We start from the raw sequence: 19,098 nt of genomic DNA, 5'->3' as shown, positions 1-19,098 counted from the left end.
AGGGGCAGGGGGTGACCGGGTGCAGGACCTCTCTGGTCAAGGCCAAATCTCATCTGGACACTTAATCTTTTGCGGGAGGGTGTGGGCGGGAGTGTACAACCAGTGAGGAAGTTGGCAAAATTGAGGAGGGTTTTCTTAGAGCGTGCGGGAGTCCTTCAGGTCGTGGTCCTTAAGGCCTGAGCAAGTAGCCTTGACCTGACCCCATCCCAGGCTCGCCTTCCAGCTCAGAGTCAAGTAGGAGGAACTAGAGTGTGTCAGGGACCACAGGCAGGGGTGGGGCTGTGACGTGCCAGAGGGAGGGCGGGGCAGGTGGCAGGTGAGCTGCCAGGTCTCCCAGGCTCCAATCACTCCGGAGACTGAGCCATGGGGGAAAAACAGGACCCAGACAAGGCCTACGGTGAGGCTGGGGCTCCAGTGAGGAAAGGGAGAGCTGCACCGGGAATGGGGACGGGGGCGCGGTGCTGGGGTCGCCCCAAGGAGCGGAGCTGAGGGGAGTCGTAGTCCCAGAGGGGAGGGCCCAGGAAATGAGCTGATGGAAGAAGGTCCTGGGAGGAGGACGGGGTTCTGGGGCTGGGAGCCATGGCTGGGGAGCCTTCTCGGAGTGCATCTGGGGTCCCTGCTATCAGCCCTGGACTCTGGTTCTCTGGAGGCAGGGCCCTGGGAAGCAGAGCCTGAACTGGAAGGAGGCAGGGACAGGGTCCTGAGGAGGGGAAGGGGCTCAGGCTGGGGGTGTCAGGTGCTGCAGAGCCTGGGAGGGGGGGAAGCTGGGGTCTAGGCAGCTGTCAGGAGAAGCAGCTGCGGTCCCCAAGAGGAGGAGGAGTTTCAGCCTGGACTCTGGGTCTCTGAGAGGACAGGGTGCTGGGGGTCCCTCTGAGGAGCTGGGGCTGCAGATCTTGGTGGAGAGGGAGCTGGGGGCCTGCCTCGAGGGTCTCTGTTAGGAGGGTGTACACAGAGGAATGGGGAGCAGCACCTGCTGGGGGTCCTCTGCAGGGTAAGGCCTGAGGAAAGGGAGCAGGGAGCCTGTCTCCAGAATCTGTGAGGAACAAGGCTGGGAGGCTGCCCAGGGGTCCCCAGGCCTGGGGTTGGGGGGCGGGAGTCTGAAGGGAGAGGACACTGGGACACCTGTGAGCATCGAAGGCTAGGGGGTTGCCTGCCGAGGCCCCCTGGGGTCTGGGGTTCTGAACTTCTCTCTGGAAAGAAGGAAACCCAAAGGAGGGGCCTCCCAGAAGCCTTCCTTGGTCCAAAGGGAATTAGGGGAGGGAGCAGTGAGGGCGCCTCGTAAGCTTCAGCTTCCCGGAGCAGCTTTGGGTCAATCATTGACATCATGTCGGAGAACCTTGGAGGGACAGAGTCCAGGGCACCAGGGACAATGGACCACACCCCATCCCAGCCCTCTGTCCTCCCTCCTCGATGCCCACAGGGGACCCTGGCTGCCTGGCCCCACCCCCTCCCTGTGTGTACTCAGGGAGGACCAGGAACAGGACGTGGCCCCAATCTCAACTGCCAGGCTCAGGTGTCACCGGGACTGCCCTCCCAGGGACTGACAGTAGCCTGGAGACCAGACCGAGGTCCTTTCGGGGTGGGGGTCTGCAGGGGCCCCTCCCCTCCCCGGGCCTTGGGGGAGTGGATGCCTTCGGTTCCAGTGTCTTTCCCCTTAGCTTGGGGCCGGGGGTAGAGGGAGGGGCTGGGGTCAATGCCGGAGGGGCTGTGACCTCCCTGAAAAGCTCCGAATCTGCGCCCACAAGGATAGGGGTGTGAAAGCCACTGGGAAGGCTGAAGACAGCCCACACCCCAGCTGGAGGGAGACTCCGGAGCCAGGGTGGGGGAAGGAGATGAAGGCTATTTGCCTGGCGGCCTTGAGGTTCGAGCCATTAATGACCCATAAAGGCAGCCCTTTCCCCTCCCTCCAAGGCCGCCTGGCTGGAGTTCACAGTGAGCCGTGAGGCTGCTGACCGAGCCTTGATCCTAATGTTTCCTGTTCTCCTATTTCCCCTGCTCCCGGCCCTGCCCTAGTCCATCTCCCCCCAAACTCCTGAGGGCCAGGGAGGACCCCGGTGCATGGCAGATCCTGTGCAGGGAAAGGGTTGGAGGGACTGGAAATGGGGGGAGAGACCCCTCTCGATGCCTCACTCTCCACACCTCTCCCCACGCCCTTCAGGGAAACCAGCCAAGTATGACCCCTCCTTCCGAGGCCCCATCAGGAACAGGTGAGTTCTGGACACCGTGCTCCACTGGTGGGGGGCAGAGGCGGAGGGGGGAAGTAAGTGTCCTGGTTTTGCTTCTATTTGCTGAAATATTGGTTAGAAGTTTGTGGGGGAAACGCTTTTGCGCAGGAGAGTGGCGGCCCTGGGGAAATTGCCTTGTCTAGAGGGGGCGCAAAGGGGCTTCCAGGAGCTGGTGATGTTCTTTCTGTGTCTTGACCTGGGAGCTGGCTACCCAGGCATATGCCCTTTGGGAAAATTTGTCTATCCGAGCACTTACAAATTGTGCCCTTTCCAGTGTTAAATTTCAGAAGAAAGTTTACCCACCCAGAAATTTTTTTTCTTAAAAAATAAAATAACAGAGCTCCCGTTGCGGCTCAGAGGTAACAAACCCAACTAGGATCCATGAGGACGCAGGTTCGATCCCTGGCCTCACTAAGTGGGTTAAGGATCCGGCATTGCTGTGAGCTGCTGCATAGGTGGTAGATGCAGCTCGGATCTGGCATTGCTGTGGCTGTGGCGCAGGCCTACAAATGCAGCTCTCACTCAGTCCCAAGCCTGGGAACTTCCATGTGCTGCGGGGACAGAGCTCAAAAGACAAAAATTTTAAAAATAAAATGGGGAGTTCCTGTTGTGGCTCAGTGAGTTAAAGACCCGATGTTGTCTTTGTGAAGATGCTGGTTCAATCCCTGGCCTCGCTCAGTGGGTTAAGGATCTGGTGTTGCCATGGCTGCAGCTCCAATTTGACCCCTAGTCTGGGAATTTCCATATGCCGCAGGTGCGGCCCCATAAAAAATATATATAATACAATGAAACCTACCTCTTCCTACTTTCCAGCGTTCCCCAACTCTCCAAACCTTGGGTCCTCCAGACCATGCTCCCCCCAGCATCCTCTCCAAAGGTTTCCCCCATTTCTCTCCCAGGAGCTGCACGGATATCATCTGCTGTGTCCTCTTCTTTGTGTTCATTCTGGGTTACATTGCTGTGGGGCTTGTGGGTGAGTTCATGGCTGTGCAAAGCTGGGCCAGTGGCTGGGGGACATTACTGTCCCAGGGAGGGACCATGCCCATGGCCGTCCCCTCTGAAGCCCCTGCCTGCGTCCCCTCCAGGGATTTAACTGTGTGTCTCTGTCTCCAGCCTGGGTCTATGGAGACCCCCAGCAAGTCCTCTACCCCCGGAACTCTTCTGGGGCCTATTGCGGGATCGGGGAAAACAAGTGAGTATAAAGGCAGGAAGAAGGGGCAGGAGCAGGTGGGGCAGGGGACACTCCCCTCCAGTCTCCCTGAATCTCACCACTCCAGGCCACAACGAGCAGCCTCGACCCCTGCCTTCTGAGTGCCCCCCAGAGGCATTGTAGAGTCACGATTAAGTGCAGGGATTCTGGAGGCTAGAGATGGGCATTTGAATTCCCGTAGGAACTAAGTTCTGGTTTGTGATCTTGGGCAATGTACTCAGCCTCTCTGAGCTTTGATTTCCTCATCTGAAACACAAGGATGATTCCAGGAACCAAGCTTTCCATCCTGGCCTGCAAGAAACATTCAATCAACATCAACACCTTGAACATTTCTATGGCGTGTATTACATGCCAGATAGGCAGTGCCCTTTACACACCCAAACTTCACTGAAACCCTATGAGGTAGCTGCTATTATTTTACAGGTGATAGAACCAAGGCCGTGAGTGATTAAGTGACTTGCGCAAGCTCATAAAGCTGGGTGATGATTTGGCTCCAGAGTTCAAGCTCTAAATCATTTGTTACAAGTATCGATGCCCGGAGTTCCTGTTATGGCTCAGTGGTTAACGAATCTGACTAGGAACCATGAGGTTGCAGGTTTGATCCCTGCCCTTGCTCAGTGGGTTAAGGATCCGACGTTGCCATGAGCTGTGGTGTAGGTTGCAGATGTGGCTCGGATCCTGCATTGCTGTGGCTCTGGCGTAGGCTGGTGGCTACAGCTCCGATTCAACCCCTAGCCTGGGAACCTCCATATGCCCACGGGAACGGCCCTAGAAAAAAGACAAAATAAAAAGAAGAAGTATCAATGCTGGAGTTCCTGTCATGGCTCAGTGATTAACGAACCCGAATAGTATCCACAAGGATGCGGGTTTGATCCCTGGCCTTGCTCAAGGAGTTAAGGGTCTGGCATTGCCGTGAGCTGTGGTGTAGGTGGCAGACGCAGCTCAGCCCTGGCATTGCTGTGGCTGTGGCATAGGCCGGCAGCTCCAGCTCCAATTCGACCCCTAGCTTGGGAAGCTTCATGTGCCGTGGGTGCAGCCCTAAAAAAAATGACAAAAAGACAAAAAAAAAAAAAGAAGAAGAAGAAGTGGTGATGCTGAGATGCCACATTCCTTGGGGAAATCTTTCAGGTGTCTCCTTTGCCTCCCCAGTTGGGCTGAGCTTCCTGAGGTCAGGAGCTGGGTGGTGTGTGTCTGGACCGTGATGGGCCCGTTGCACATTTTAGGCGCAGCCCTGGCCATCCCTCTCTTTTCCCCAAGGCTTGACCAAGCCCTGACGCATACGCTTCCCTCTTTCCTGCAGAGATAAACCCTATCTCCTGTACTTCAACATCTTCAGCTGCGTCCTAACCACCAACATCATCGCGGTCGCCCAGAATGGTCTGGACTGCCCCACGCCCCAGGTCAGCGTCTGGGACCTGCCTCTGCCCCCATATCCCCCCTCCCACGAGGCTGGGTACCAGCCTCTCAGCACACTCTCTGCCCCCAGGTGTGTGTGTCCTCCTGCCCAGCGGTCTCATGGACCGTGGCAACAAACCAGCTCTCACAGACGGTTGGGCAGGTGTTCTACGCTGCAAACAGGAGCTTTTGTCTGCCAGGGGTGCCTGGGGACATGGTGAGCACTGCCCCCAAAGTCACATCCCCTGCTGTCGCCAGGGCGGGTCCATAATGCATGGGGGTGGGAGTCGGGTAGATGGTAGATGATCATCCTGTTCTGTCTGTGTGTCTGTATGTCTCTCTGTCCCCCCCTCCAGCCAGTGCACCAAAGCCTGAGCCAGGAGCTCTGCCCCAGTTTCCTCCTCCCTTCCAGTCCAGGTGAGACACCACACTCTCTCCTCAGACCTCATCCTGTCTGGGATTTGTATTCCTTAATCAAGGAAACCAAGTTCAGACAGAATCAAGTCACACAGCTCGTCTGTGACAAAGTCAGAATGAGCACAGGTTTCCTTTTTCTCTCTGCTGCATGGTTGTCGTGCAGTCAGATCATAGTGGTTATTATGCACCTGCTGCCTGGATGCCAGGCATTGCGGACCCGCAAAGTGAAGGTGGAAACGCCACCTCATCCTGGGTGGGGAGATTAGGGCTGTTCACAACGAGACCGCATGAGATTCCCATGAGAGCACGTGGGGGCATGAACACAAGCTCACTGATGTGTAGATACAGGAACAGGCTGGAGGGACGTTCACCCCAATGACTGTGGCTTGGCAGTGGGTTCACGGTTTGGCTTTTTTTTTTTTTTTTTTTCTGTATGCTCTTCTTCCCAATTACAAATGTCATTTTTAATAGAAAATATTATAGTTAAAGGAGTTCCCATTGTGGAGCAGCGGAAATGAATCTGACTAGGAACCATGAGATTGCATGTTCAATCCCTGGCCTCTCTCAGTGGGTTAAGGATCTGGCGTTGCCATGAGCTGTGGTGTAGGTCACAGATGCTGCTCGGATCTGGCATTGCTGTGGCTCTGGTGTGTAGGCTGGTGCCTACAGCTCCAATTCGACCCCTAACCTGGGAACCTCCATATGCCGCACGTGCGGCCCTAAAAATCGGAAAATAAAGAGAGAGAGAGACAGTGAAGAAAGCTGGACTGGGCCTCTTGGGGCAGGGGTTCCCTTTCAGCTGTATAATCAAGTGCAGCCTCTGAGGTGGGCAGAGACCTTCTCACCCCCTCCCTCAGGGCCCTCAGGGGGGTTGGGGGAGGGACCAGAGACCTTCAAGGCAAAGCTCTGGGCCCTCCCACCCAGTGCCCTGTTCTCTCCCTCCAGCTCTAGGGCGTTGTTTTCCGTGGCCCAATAGCACTGTGCCCGAGGTCCCGGAGATCTCCAACACGTCCATCTCCCAGGGCATCAGGTGGGTACCCCCTGCCCCACATCTCTGCCCCCACCCCTTCCCACCCACCCCATCTGACTCTGTCTCTCCCCAACAGTGGTCTTCTTGACAGCCTCAATGCCCGTGACATCAGCGTCAAGATCTTTGAAGACTTTGCCCAGTCCTGGTATTGGATTCTTGCGTGAGTCCCCAGATTCCCCTGCTCTCTCTTTCTCGTCCTTCCCGGCTCCCCGCCCTGACCCTCTGTCCCCTAGCCCACCTTTTGAGACAGAGGCTTTGGATAGGAGAGGACAAGCCAGAGTTCAAAGTGGATCCCAAGACCAACAATATTTGTGAGAGAAGAGTTCCCTTCATGGCTCAGCACTTAACAAACCCGACTAGGATCCGTGAGGATGCGGGTTCGATCCCTGGCCTCACTTTGTGGGTTAAGGATCCAGCGTTGCCATGGGCTGTGGTGTAGATCACAGAGGTGACTCAGATCCCACGTTGCTGTGGCTGTGATGTAGGCTGCAGCTGCAGCTGATTCACCCCCTAGCCTGGGAACCTCCATAAGCTGGGGGTACAGCCCTAAAAAGCAAAAAAATAAAATAAAATAATAAGAGAAAAGGCAGGGGTTCTGACCTGGGGGTGTTGGGAGTGTGAGGAAAGGTATTTGGGGGCCTCCGAAAGGGGGAAGTTTTGGGGGATGTGGAGGGACCCTCGCCTACGTATGCTTCCCTGCCCACAGCGCCCTAGGCGTGGCTCTGGTCCTGAGCCTGCTGTTTGTCCTGCTTCTGCGCCTGGTGGCTGGGCCCCTGGTGTTCGTGCTGATCATAGGGGTGCTGGGGGTGCTGGCCTACGGCATCTACCACTGCTGGAACGAGTACCGCTTGCTGCGGGACAAGGGCGCCTCCATTTCCCAGCTGGGCTTCACCACCAACCTCAGCGCCTACAGCAGCGTCCAGGAGACCTGGCTAGCAGCCCGTGAGTGCCCTGCCCACCCAAGAACCGCCGGCTGTCCCAGGGCTGCCCTGGCCCTGACCCGTGCCCCTCTGCTCCCCCCGTCCACCCTCAGTGATCCTGCTGGCCGTGCTTGAAGGCATCCTGCTGCTGATGCTCATCTTCCTGCGGCAGCGGATTCGCATCGCCATCGCCCTCCTGGAGGAAGCCAGCAGGTCAGGGCCTGTCTGGGAAGGAGCAGGGGCAGAGGGCAGGGGCATGGGCCCGGGATTGGGGTGCTGGAAAGGGCAGGGAGCGTGGAGCAGGAGGGCAGCATAGCGTGGTGGTTAACACTGCTGAGTGACTTAGCCTTTCTGCGCCTCAGTTTACCCACCTATAAAATGGGTGTAATGCTAGTTCCTACCCTGTAGGATTGACATAAGGATTAAATTAATTAGTGTTTTATCAAGTGCCTAGAATGTGAAACAGGCCTTTACTCTCCCTGAAGCTGCCCCTGGTGGCTCCTCTGTGACTCTAGTTTCTTCTAAAGGTCCCTGCAGGCTGATCTACTCAATTCCATTCATTCACTGAGCACCTATGGTGCGTCCAGCCTGGGGGGATGGCGCAGGCCCTGGAGAGGGCCAAGGTGTGGCCCATACCAGGGTCAGCCCCGTGGGGCGGTGGGGGGCTGGGCTCGCTGATGGACGGCTCTCGTCTCCCCGCAGGGCTGTAGGCCAGATGATATCTACCCTGTTCTACCCGCTGGTCACCTTCGTCCTCCTGCTCGTCTGCATTGCCTACTGGGCCATGACCGCCCTGTATCCTTTGCCCACACAGCCAGGTCCTCCTGGAGCCCTTGGGGGTGGGGCAGGGCAGTACTTTTGTCTAAGCGCCTCAGTGCGGTTGGAAAAAGGCTCCCCTTCCTCCCAGCAGACACAGCCCTGCCCTGAGAGCTCGACCACAGGCTGCATTTCAGCCCCTCTGTGCAGTGGACCACCCGCTCGAGCACCTGGGATGGGTGGCTGAGGAGGGACCACATGGGACCATGCTTTCCTTGACTCTCCTCTGGATACCTGGCCACCTCGGGGCAACCCCAGTACGTGCTCTGGGCACCCAACGTCAGCCTGGCGGGCTGTGAGAAAGTGACGATGAATACATCATGTGACCCCATGGTGAGGTTTCGGGGGGGACTCAGAGGGAACACCAATAGGGCGGAGGGCTCCGTAGAGGCCACCTAGTCCACATCTCTCATTGTGCGGAGGAGACTGAGGACCAGAGAGGCCAAAGGGCTCACTCGAGGCCACACAGCAGGCCCCTAGCAGAGCCAGAAATGGAGCCGGTCCTCGGACTCCAGGTCTCCCTGAGCCACCCATTGTTCTGGGAGAGGAGGGTGCTGGGCCGAGATGTACAAAAGTGTAAGTGGGTCGTTTACATTTATTTATTTATTTATTTTTGATAGGCAAGAAACAGATTTATTAAGATAGGACTCTTGTGCAAGGTGCAAGTGGGCAGGCAGGCACAGAAGCTCCGCCAGGTCATTTACCTTTAAAGAAGACCCGTTATGTGCCAGTCACCAGGTAGACAAAGTCCCAAAGAACTAGCTCTGGCTTTCAACTTGCTTGGGATTTAGTGTTGGGGGTCAACCCAACCCACAACTGCACACAAAGTGGAAAGTGGCTTATCTTCTTGCAAAATCCAGTTTAAGCATATACTCAGTTTCAGCAACTATCTAGATTTTTGGAGAGTTCCCTGGTGGCTCAGCAGGTTAAGGACCTGGTTAAGGATCTGGCCCTGGGACAGGCAGTTATCAGAACATCTCCATCCCTGCCCAGGACATTTCTCTGCCTAGAGGACCATCAGCCACTTCACCCTTTCAATCTCAGCACCTGTAAAATGGAAATAATCTTAGTATCTGTGCCTCTGGGAGCTTGAGATTGAAGGACTTTGGGCACGTGAAAGGGTTTAGTATAATGCCTGGCACCCAATAAGGGCTGATAACTCTAGATGGGTTTTGTTTAGGTTTTGTTGTTGTTGTTTTGTTTTGTTTTGTTTTTGTTTTGGGGTTTTTTTTTGTGAGTCAGTCTTCCTCCCTCTGAACAAAGTGTCCTAGGCAATAGGTGGGTGGAGCTCCCTGGGGAGGTAGCTGTTTTCCTAAACTCTCCCCCCGTGAGGTTCCAAGGAGCGGGGCTGGACTGCTGGGTATTTATGGTCAGAGCTTTCACGTGGCTGCCACATCAGAGATGGGACCATGGGTGGTGCCCACAGGCGTTTGCCCCACTCTAAAAAAAAAAAAAGAGGACCCACTATGTGCCAGTCACTGGTACACAAAGTCCCAAAGGAACTGGTTCTTGCTTTCAACTTGCTTGGGATCTAGTATTCGGGACTGACACAAACCCACAATTGCACACAAACTGGAAAGTGGTTTACCTTCTTGCAATACAGTTTCCAGCAAGAGTTCCTGTCATGGCTCAGCAGAAACAAATCTGACTATTATCCATGAGGACATAGGTTCGATCCCTGGCCTCACTCAGTGGGTTAAGGATCTGGCATTGCCACGAGCTGTGATATAGGCCGGCAGCTGTAGCTCCAATTAGACCCCGAGCCTGGGAACTTCCATATGCCATGGGTGTGGCCCTAAAAAGACCAAAAAAAAAATTTTTTTTCAAGCACACATGGGAGTTCCCATTGTGGCTCAGTGGTAACGAATCTGACTAGTATCCATGAGGACACAGGTTCAATCCCTGGCCCCGCTCAGTGGGTTAAGGATTCAGTGTTGCCATGACCTGTGGTATAGGTTTCAGACTTGGTTTGGATCTGGTGTTGCTGTGGCTGTGGCATAGGCCAGGAGGTACAGCTCTGATTTGACCCCTAGCCTGGGAATTTCCATATGCTGAGGGTGCAGCCCTAAAAAAAAAATTCAAGCATACACTCAGTTTCAGCAATTATCAAGACTTTTGTAGAGTTCCCTGGTGGTTTAGCAGGTTAAGGATCTGTCATTTTCACTGCCATGGTCCTGGTTTGATGTACAAGATTATATACGTTATAGGTATACAACATAGTGATTCACAATTTTTAAAGATTATATTCCATTTATAGTTATTATAAAATATTGGCTGTATTTTCTATTTTCTATGTTTACAATATATCCTTGTAGCTTATTTTACACCCAGTAGTTCCTACCTCTTAATCTCCTGGCCCTCTATTGCCCCTCTCATCTTCCCTCTCCTCACTGGTAACCACTAGTTTGTTTACATCTGTGTCTGCCTCTTTTTTGTTATATTCACTACTTTGTTGTATTTTTTTAGACTCCATATATGTCATATCATACACTATTTGTCTTTCTCTGTCTGATTTATTTCACTTGGCATAATGCCCTCCAACTCCATCCACTTTGCTACAAATAGAGAAAAAAAAATTCTTTTTAAAGCCGCACCTGTGGCATACGGAAATTCCCAGGCTAGGGGTCGAATCAGAGTTGCAGTTGTGGCCTCAGCATGGCAACACCAGATCATAGCTGCATCTGTGACCTATCCCGCAGCTTGCAGCAACAGGGGATCCTTAATCCACTGAGCAAGGCCAGAGATCGAACCCGCATCCTCACGGAGGCAACTTCGGGTCCTTACCCCAGTGAGCCACACCAGGAACTTCCAAATAGCAAAATTTCATTCCTTTTTATGGCTGAATAGTATTCCATTATATCATATATATATATATAATTTTTTAAGGTTTTTTAAAGTTTTATTGAAGTTAATTTATAAGGTTATAATAATCTCTGCTGTACAATAAAGTGATTCAGTTGTACATGTACACACATCCATTCTCTTTTGAGCTTTTTTCTCACATGGATTATCACAGAACACTGGGTAGAGTTCTCTGTGCTATACAGCAGGTCCACGTTGGCCAATCATTCCGTATACCTCAGTGTGCATATGCCAACCCCGACCCCCCAGCCTGTCCCTCCCCCCCACCACAACCTGTCCCCTTTGGTAACCATTAGTTTTCCAAAGTCTGTAAATCTGTTTCTGTTCTGTAAATGTTCATTTGTATCCTTTTTTTAGATTCCACATGTAAGCGATATGATATTTGTCTTTGACCGTCTAACTTCACTTAGTATGATAATTCCTAGGTCCATCCACGTTGCTGCAAATGCCATTATTTCATTTGTTTTATGGCTGAGTAATATTCCACTGTGTATACAGAACATACACACATGGAATATACTATGTGGAATATACTACATCCATACCAATTCCTCAGTTGATGGACATTAGGTTGCTTCCATGTCTTGGCTATCGTAAATAGTGCTGCAGCAAACATTGGGGTGTATATATCTTTTTGAATTATGGTTTTCTCTGGATAGGTGCCCAGGAAGAGGATTGCTGGGTCATACAGTGGTTCTATTTTTAGTTCAAGGAAACTCCATACTGTTTTCCCTAATGGTTGTACCAATTTACATTCCCACCAACAGTGTAGGAGGTTCCCTTTTCTCCACACCCTCTCCAGCATTTATTTGTAGACTCTTTGATGATGGCAATTCTGGCTGGTGTAAGGTGGTACCGCTTTTGTTGTTGTTGTTGTTGTTGTTGTTGTTGCTATTTCTTGGGCCGCTCCCACGGCATATGGAGAGTCCCAGGCTAGGGGTCCAATCGGAGCTGTAGCCACCGGCCTACGCCAGAGCCACAGCAACGCGGGATCCGAGCCGCGTCTGCAACCTACACCACAGCTCACGGCAACGCCGGATCGTTAACCCACTGAGCAAGGGCAGGGACCGAACCCGCAACCTCATGGTTCCTAGTCGGATTCGTTAACTACTGTGCCACAACGGGAACTCCCGCTTTTTTTTTTAATTCTTTTTTCTTACTAAGGTATAGTTAATTTACAATATTGTGTTAGTTTCAAGTGTACAGCGAAATGGTTCAGTTGTAATCTACATCTTCTGTGTCTGTGCATGTGTTGCTGGACCCTTAGGTTGCTTCCATATCTTGGCAATTGGAAAAAATGCTGCGCAAACACTGGGGCATCTTTTCCAATTAGTGGTTGTTGTTTGGTTGGGGTTTTTGGTTGGTTGGTTGGTTTGGGTTTTTTTGTTTTGTTTTCCGGATGTTTATCCAGAAGTGGAATTGCTGGGTCATATGGTAGTTCTATTTTTAATTTTTTGAGAAACCACCCATACTGTTTTCCACAGTGGCTGCACCAATTTACATTCCCACCAACAGTGTACAAGGGTTTCCTTTTCTCCGCATCCTCACCAACATTTATTATTTGTGTTCTTTTTGATGATAGCCATTCTGACAGGTGTGAATTGATATCTCGTTGTGGTTTTGATTTGCATTTCCCTGATGATTATCAATATTGAGCATCTTTTCATATGCCTTTTTCTTTTCTTTTTTTTGTCTTTTTGCCTTTTCTAGGGCCACTCCCGTGGCATATGGAGGTTCCCAGGCTAGGGGTCTAATCGGAGCTGTATCCACCGGCCTACGCCAGAGCCACAGCAACGTGGGATCCGAGCCGTGTCTTCGACCTACACCACAGCTCACAGCAATACCAGATCGTTAACCCACTGAGCAAGGGCAGGGATCGAACTTGCAACCTCATTGTTCCTAGTCAGATTTATTAACCACTATGCCACGACAGGAACTCCTCATATGCCTTTTTCATATCAAATGCTCATACGGATGTTGAGAATTTCCCCTTTGGAAAAAAATGTCATTCAGTTCTTTTGCCCATTTTTAAATCAAGTTGTTTGTGGGTTTTTTTGGTTTTATTTGTTTACTTTTATTATTATTATTTTCTCTCTCTCTCTCTGTTTTTTTTTTTTTTTTTTTAAGGGCTGCGAGTGCAGCATATGGAAGTTCCTAGGCTAGGGGTCAAATTGGAGCTAAAGCCACTGGCCTACACCACAGCCACAGCAATGCCAGATCTAAGCCACATCTGTAACCTATACTACATCTCATGCAATGCCAGATCCTTAAAACTGTGAGCAGGGCCGGGGATGGAACTTGCATCCTCATGGATACTAGTTGGGTTTGTTTCTGCTGAGCCACAACAGGAACTCCTATTTTTTTTAATTGAAGTATAGTTTATTACAATGTTGTATTAATTTCTGCTGTACAGCAAAGTGATTCAGTTATACATATACAAACTTTTTTTTTCTTTTTAGGGCCACACCTGCAGCATGTGGAAGGTCTCAGGCTAGGGGTTGAGTCTGAGCTGGAACTGTTGGCCTACCCCGCAGCCACAGCAATGCCAGATCTGAGCTGCATCGGAGACCTATGCAGCGGCTTGCGGCAACACAGGATCCTTAACTCACTGAAGAAAGCCAGGGATTGAACCCAAATCCTCATGGATACTATCCGGGTTCTTAATCTACTGAGCCACAATGAGAACTCCTATACATTCTTTTTTTTTTTTTTTTTCTTTTGAGGGCCGTACCTGCAGCATATAGAGGTTCCCAGGCCAGGAGTCCAATCGGAACTGTAGCCGCTGGCCTACGCCAGAGCCACAGCAACACCAGATCTGAGCCGCGTCTGTGACCTGAGCCGCGTCTGTGACCTGCACCACAGCTCAAGGCAACGCCGGATCCTTAACCCACTGAGCAAGGCCAAGGATCGGACCTACCACCTCATGGTTCCTGGTCAGATTTGTTAACCACTGTGCCACTATGGGGACTCCTTTTTAATATTCTTTTCCTTTTTTTTCTTTTTTTGTCTTTTTGTCCTTTTAGATCCGTACCCGCAGCAAGCGGAGGTTACCAAGCTAGGGGTCTAATCAGAGCTGTAGCTGCCGGACTACGCCAGAGCCACAGCAATGCCAGATCCGAGCCACATCTGCAACCTACACCACAGCTCAGGGCAACACCGGATCCTTAACCCACTGAGTGAGGCCAGGGATTGAACCCGCAACCTCATGGTTCCTAGTTGGATTCAATTCTGCTGTGCCATGATGGGAACTTTTTTTTTTTTTCCTTCCCTTTTTGGCCATACCTGCAGCATGTGGAAGTTCCCAGACCAGGGATCGAATCCATGTCACAGCTTTGATCTGAGCCACAGTAGTGACAATGCCAGATTCTTAACCCAAGGTGCCACCAGGGAATTCCTGTTTTGATGTTGAGTTGTATGAGCTGTGTTTTGAGGATTGAGGGGTTTGGGGTTTTTATTAATGGCCCTGGCATAAGGAAGTTCCCCAGGCCAGGGACTAAACCTGTGCCTCAGCAGCGACCCAAACCACTGCATAGACAATGCTGGATCCTTAACCTGAGGCGCCACAGTGCAAACTCCTGTATGAGCTGTTTTTATATGTTGGATGTTAATCCCTTGTCAGTCATATTATTTGCAAATATTCTCTCCTATTCAGCAGGCCGTCTTTTCATTTTATCCATGGTTTCCTTTGCTGTATAGAAGCTGTAATTAGGTCCCATTTGTTTATTTCCTTTGCTTTAGGACACAAATATGTGGTTTTTCTTTTCTTCTTCTTTTTTTTTTTTTTTTTTTTTTTCATTTCAGGGAGGCACCTGAGGCATAGGAAGTTCCCAGCCTAGGGGTCAAATCTCAGCAGCAGCTGCTGGCCTATGCCACAGCCACAGCAACCCCAGATCCTTAATCCACTGAGCGAGGCCAAGGAGCAAACCCACATCCTCATGGATACTAGTCAGGTTCTTAACCTACTGAGCCACAATAGGAACTCCTGTGGTTTTTGCTCTTTATTTTATTTTTTTATTTTAATTTCTTTTTAAAATTTTTTTAGTTGGTATTTATTTATTTATTTATTTTGTCTTTTATGGCCGCATCCATGGCATATGGAGGTCCCCAGGCTAGGGGTCCAGTCAGAACTGTAGCCATCAGCCTATGCCACAGCCACAACAACACGGGATCTGAGCCTCATCTGCAACCTGCACCACAGCTCACAGCAACGCCAGATCCTTAACCCACTGAGTGAGGCCACGGATCGAACACTCGTTCTCATGGATGCTGGTCAGTTTCGCTAACCATTGAGCCACGATGGGAACTCCCAATTTTTGCTTTTTATTAGGGAAATTTTTTTTTTTGGTCACACCCAAAGTAGGTAGAAGTTCCCAGGCCAGGGACCAAACCCGTAACACAGCAGAGGCCCCAGCCAAAGCAGTGGCAATGCTGGATCCTTAACCCTCTGAGCTTATAGGGAACTCCCTAGGGACATTTTCAGACACACACACACACACACACACACACACACGTGGAGAATCCCTGTTCCCAGATTCCATAACCTTCATCTTTCTCTTCTTGTTTCATCTGTCTCCCTACCCATCCACCACCACTGCCCCACCTGCAATTTTTTTCTGGCCGCACTCGTGGCAGGTGGAAGTTCCTGGGCCAGGAAATGAACCTGTGCCCTTAACTCACTACTCCACCAATGAACTCCCTTTCTGGAATTTTAAAAGGCAAATTCTGGACATTGTGGTTTTTTACCTAGATAAATCAGGATAAATCTCAACAGATAAGGACTTTTAAGAAGCCTAACCACTACCCCCTTATCACAGGGAACAAAATTAACAATTCCTTAGTATCATCTGATACTCAGTCTGTTCACGTTTACTGGAAAGTGTTTTGGCTGGAGGTTGCAGAGGCTGCCGTGGGAGGGGATTGCTGACTGAGTGCAAGGGATAGGGCTAGGGTTAGGGTTAGGGCTAGGCATTAGTCACACTGCCTTCACACCATTAAGGCTTGGCCCACGTGGCCTGGGAGCGCTTGTGCCCATCCAGAGGCTGGAGACTGAAGGAAGCTAATTATATTCACACAGTAGGCAGCTGAACCCTGTTTGAACCCGGAGATGGATCTCCTGGCAGGAACAGGCTTCCCCAGTTCTGAGGAGGCTGTTCCTTCCCTCTGCTCTGGGAGGGGCGGGAACTGGTTGAGAATGAGCCTCCTCTGGCCTCTTCCCCAGAACCAGCCAGTGAACTCCACCTGCCCAGGGCTGATGTGCGTCTTCCAGGGCTACTTGTCCACAGGCCTGGTACAACGTTCTCTCTTCAACTTGCAAATCTACGGGGTCCTGGGGCTATTCTGGACCATCAACTGGGTCCTGGCCCTGGGCCAGTGTGTCCTGGCTGGGGCCTTCGCCTCCTTCTACTGGGCCTTCCACAAGCCCCGGGACATTCCTACCTTTCCCCTGAGCTCTGCCTTCATCCGCACACTCCGGTAAGCCTGGGACAGGGGGCTGAGAATTGTGAACCTAGGAGTCCCAGGGGTCCTGGGCTGCCTCTGATTGCCTAAGCCCTGTGCAGGTATCACACTGGGTCGCTAGCCTTCGGAGCCCTCATCCTGACCCTGGTGCAGATAGCACGGGCCATCCTGGAGTACATTGACCACAAACTGAGAGGTGAGCCAAGGTGGGTGGCTGGGCAAGGCTAGGCAGATCAGCTGGATCCTTGGGGAGGGGCTGTCAGGGGCCAGGGACCAAACGTGAGCCCTCCTGACCTCCAGGAGCCCAGAACCCGGTGGCCCGCTGTATCATGTGCTGCTTCAAGTGCTGCCTCTGGTGTTTGGAAAAGTTTATCAAGTTCCTGAACCGTAATGCATACATCATGGTGAGCCCCTGCACATGCGCACCCTCTTGCTCTGGGGCCTTTGACCCGGGCCTCCTGTTCTCCCAGGTAACCTCACCACAGGTAACTCTGGACTTTCCACCTCACTCAGATTGCCATCTATGGGAAGAATTTCTGTGTCTCAGCCAAAAACGCCTTCATGCTGCTCATGCGGAACATTGTCAGGTCAGGCTGTCACCACCCCCACCCCCACCCTGGTGATCTCCCCGCAAGGCCAGCTTCGTGGGCATGCTGTGCTCAGAAGGGCCTTGAGCTTGGTTTAACCTCTGCTTCCTCCATCTTGAAATGTGAGCGATTTTCATTTTGCAGCTGTCACGGCAAATTACATAGCCAATTCTCTTCCCAGCCCTGCCAGGCCTCTCACCCCCAACCTACCCCATCTCCCTATACAGGGTGGTCGTCCTGGACAAGGTCACAGACCTGCTGCTGTTCTTTGGGAAATTGCTGGTGGTTGGAGGTGTCGGTAAGGACCAAGACACGAGTTACAAGGACAGAACACGGGTGGCCAGGCAGTTTAAGAGGTGACCTTAGAGGAGTGACACTGACCTCCAGATCTCTCCCCTAGGGGTCCTGTCCTTCTTTTTTTTCACCGGTCGCATCCAGGGACTGGGTAAAGACTTTGAGAGTCCCCAGCTCAACTATTACTGGCTGCCCATCATGGTGAGTGACCTTCGCCCCTCTGCCTCACCCTCCACCTCTCCAGAGGAACCCTAAACGGGCCTTGTGTCTTCCAGACCTCCATCATGGGAGCCTACGTCATCGCCAGTGGCTTCTTCAGCGTTTTCGGCATGTGTGTGGATACTCTCTTCCTCTGTTTCTGTGAGTAACACCCCCCACCTCTCCCCAACTTAAAGGTACCAGATCATTCAGGCTTTTTCAGAGACTTGGTGCTTCTCGAAATAGCAATTTCATGAGTTACAGAAGCCAGAGCCTGAGGGAGCCTCTACTAACATCCTCAGGCCAGGTATTTGGGAAGCAGTATGGGAGTGAGTCCCTAGTCTCCTGGGCTCTCCCAAGAAGGAGCATTCCAGGGGAGAGGCCTCTGGCATCTTCCTGCAGAAAATCTAGGGAAGAGAGTTCCTGCTGTGGTACAGCAAGCTAAGGATCTGGTGCTGTCTCTGCGGCAGGGCAGGTTCCATCCCTGGCCCTGTACAGTGGGTTAAAGATCCGGCATTGCGAAGCTGTGCCCTAAGCCCTTCCGTATACCACGAATGCGGGGGGGCGGGGGCGGGGGGGAGGGAGAAAGAAAGAAGAAAGAGAGAGAGAGAATGAAAGAAAGAAAGAAAAAGAGAAAGAAAAGAAAGAGAAAGAAAGAGAGAAAGAAAGAGGAAAGAAGAAAAGAAAGAAAGAAAGAAAAAGAGAGAGAAAGAAAGAAAGAGAGAGAGAGAAAGAAAGAGAGAGAGAGAAAGAAATAGTGAGAGAGAGAAGAGAAGAAAGAAAGAAAGAAAGAAGAAAAGAAAGAAAGAAAGCAAAGAAAGAAGGAAGGAAGGAAGAAGAAGGAAGGAAGTAAGAGACTCTCACGACGAATAGAAAGACCTAACTAGCGAAATAATAAAGCCCAATACAGTACTAGATCTAGGTGACGTTATGCCACAGCAGACTCCCCAGCAGGTGGCTGTAGAGAGTGAGGATTTTCTCACCCTACTGTATGCATTCATTTGGGATATCTTAAGTACCAGGCTCTCCGCTAGGAAACTGACATGTATCATGTATTTTTTCCGTTAATCCCTTTCATTCTATGAAACATAGTATTATCGACTCCACTCTACAGATGACCTATTTACATAACCTATTTAGCAGTTTACAAAAATTGCCCCAAAAAACAGCTGGTGGGGATGCAGCCAGGAAACCAGGCAGCTGTCTCTAGGTCCTTGATTTCCACCCCGGGAATGGGGTTGGCCCCCAACGGTCCGTTCTTATGGGTCTATGTCGCGCCTCAGTGGAAGACCTGGAGAGGAACGACGGCTCCCTGGACCGGCCCTACTACATGTCCAAAGCCCTTCTGAAGATTCTGGGCAAGAAGAACGAGGTGCCCTCGGGAGACAAGAAGAGGAAGAAGTGAGAGACGTAGCCCTGATCCAAAACAGCACCCCGCCTGTACAGCCTCCCAGCCTCATTCCCGCCTTCCAGATGTCGATTTTGTAGTAAAAAGATTAAAAGATTGATATTGTGTTTTCTCAAAAACTCTGGGACTTTTATTTCCTCCACGACCACACGCTGCCCTCCCCCCGCCCACCTGGCTCTTTAAAATGGGCCCTGCCCCTGTGACGCCCCTACACCCCCTCCAGTATTACGGCCAATCAAAAGGCTTCTGTGGAGTTATGCCCGCCCCCTTCTTCAATCA

At 51.5% G+C, this 19,098-nt stretch overlaps 1 protein-coding gene across 2 annotated transcripts; it reads left to right on the top strand.

The window, feature by feature from the left end:
- The first annotated feature begins 308 nt into the window (after positions 1 to 308).
- Positions 309 to 18,938, top strand: SLC44A4 (solute carrier family 44 member 4). Of its 2 annotated transcripts, XM_047796968.1 has the most exons (21): positions 309 to 397; positions 2,159 to 2,207; positions 3,125 to 3,198; positions 3,339 to 3,417; positions 4,736 to 4,835; positions 4,922 to 5,047; positions 5,187 to 5,247; positions 6,193 to 6,277; positions 6,354 to 6,437; positions 6,984 to 7,219; positions 7,311 to 7,410; positions 7,900 to 7,992; positions 8,244 to 8,346; positions 16,094 to 16,347; positions 16,434 to 16,528; positions 16,633 to 16,736; positions 16,846 to 16,919; positions 17,147 to 17,217; positions 17,320 to 17,414; positions 17,489 to 17,573; positions 18,695 to 18,938. In XM_047796968.1, exons 1-21 carry the CDS (start codon positions 364 to 366, stop codon positions 18,814 to 18,816), a joined length of 2,124 nt encoding a protein of 707 aa, XP_047652924.1. In that variant the 5' UTR covers positions 309 to 363; the 3' UTR covers positions 18,817 to 18,938. The 2 variants fall into 2 exon arrangements, with proteins under 2 accessions (XP_047652924.1, XP_047652925.1); XM_047796969.1 differs by lacking the exon at positions 3,125 to 3,198 and having other exon boundaries at positions 341 to 397.
- The last annotated feature ends 160 nt before the right edge of the window (positions 18,939 to 19,098 follow it).

This window comes from Phacochoerus africanus, chromosome 9 (assembly GCF_016906955.1).
Source record: "Phacochoerus africanus isolate WHEZ1 chromosome 9, ROS_Pafr_v1, whole genome shotgun sequence".
Taxonomy (NCBI): Eukaryota; Metazoa; Chordata; class Mammalia; order Artiodactyla; family Suidae; genus Phacochoerus; species Phacochoerus africanus.
This window is presented reverse-complemented; position numbering and strand designations above follow the sequence as displayed.

Excerpts from the sequence above, each read along its gene's own strand:
- SLC44A4 (XM_047796968.1), top strand. The coding sequence starts at position 364 with ATGGGGGAAAAACAGGACCCAGACAAGGCCTACG. Across the intron at positions 7,220-7,310 it reads GGAGACCTGGCTAGCAGCCC|TGATCCTGCTGGCCGTGCTT; the intron begins GTGAGTGCCCTG and ends GTCCACCCTCAG. Across the intron at positions 8,347-16,093 it reads ATACATCATGTGACCCCATG|AACCAGCCAGTGAACTCCAC; the intron begins GTGAGGTTTCGG and ends CCTCTTCCCCAG.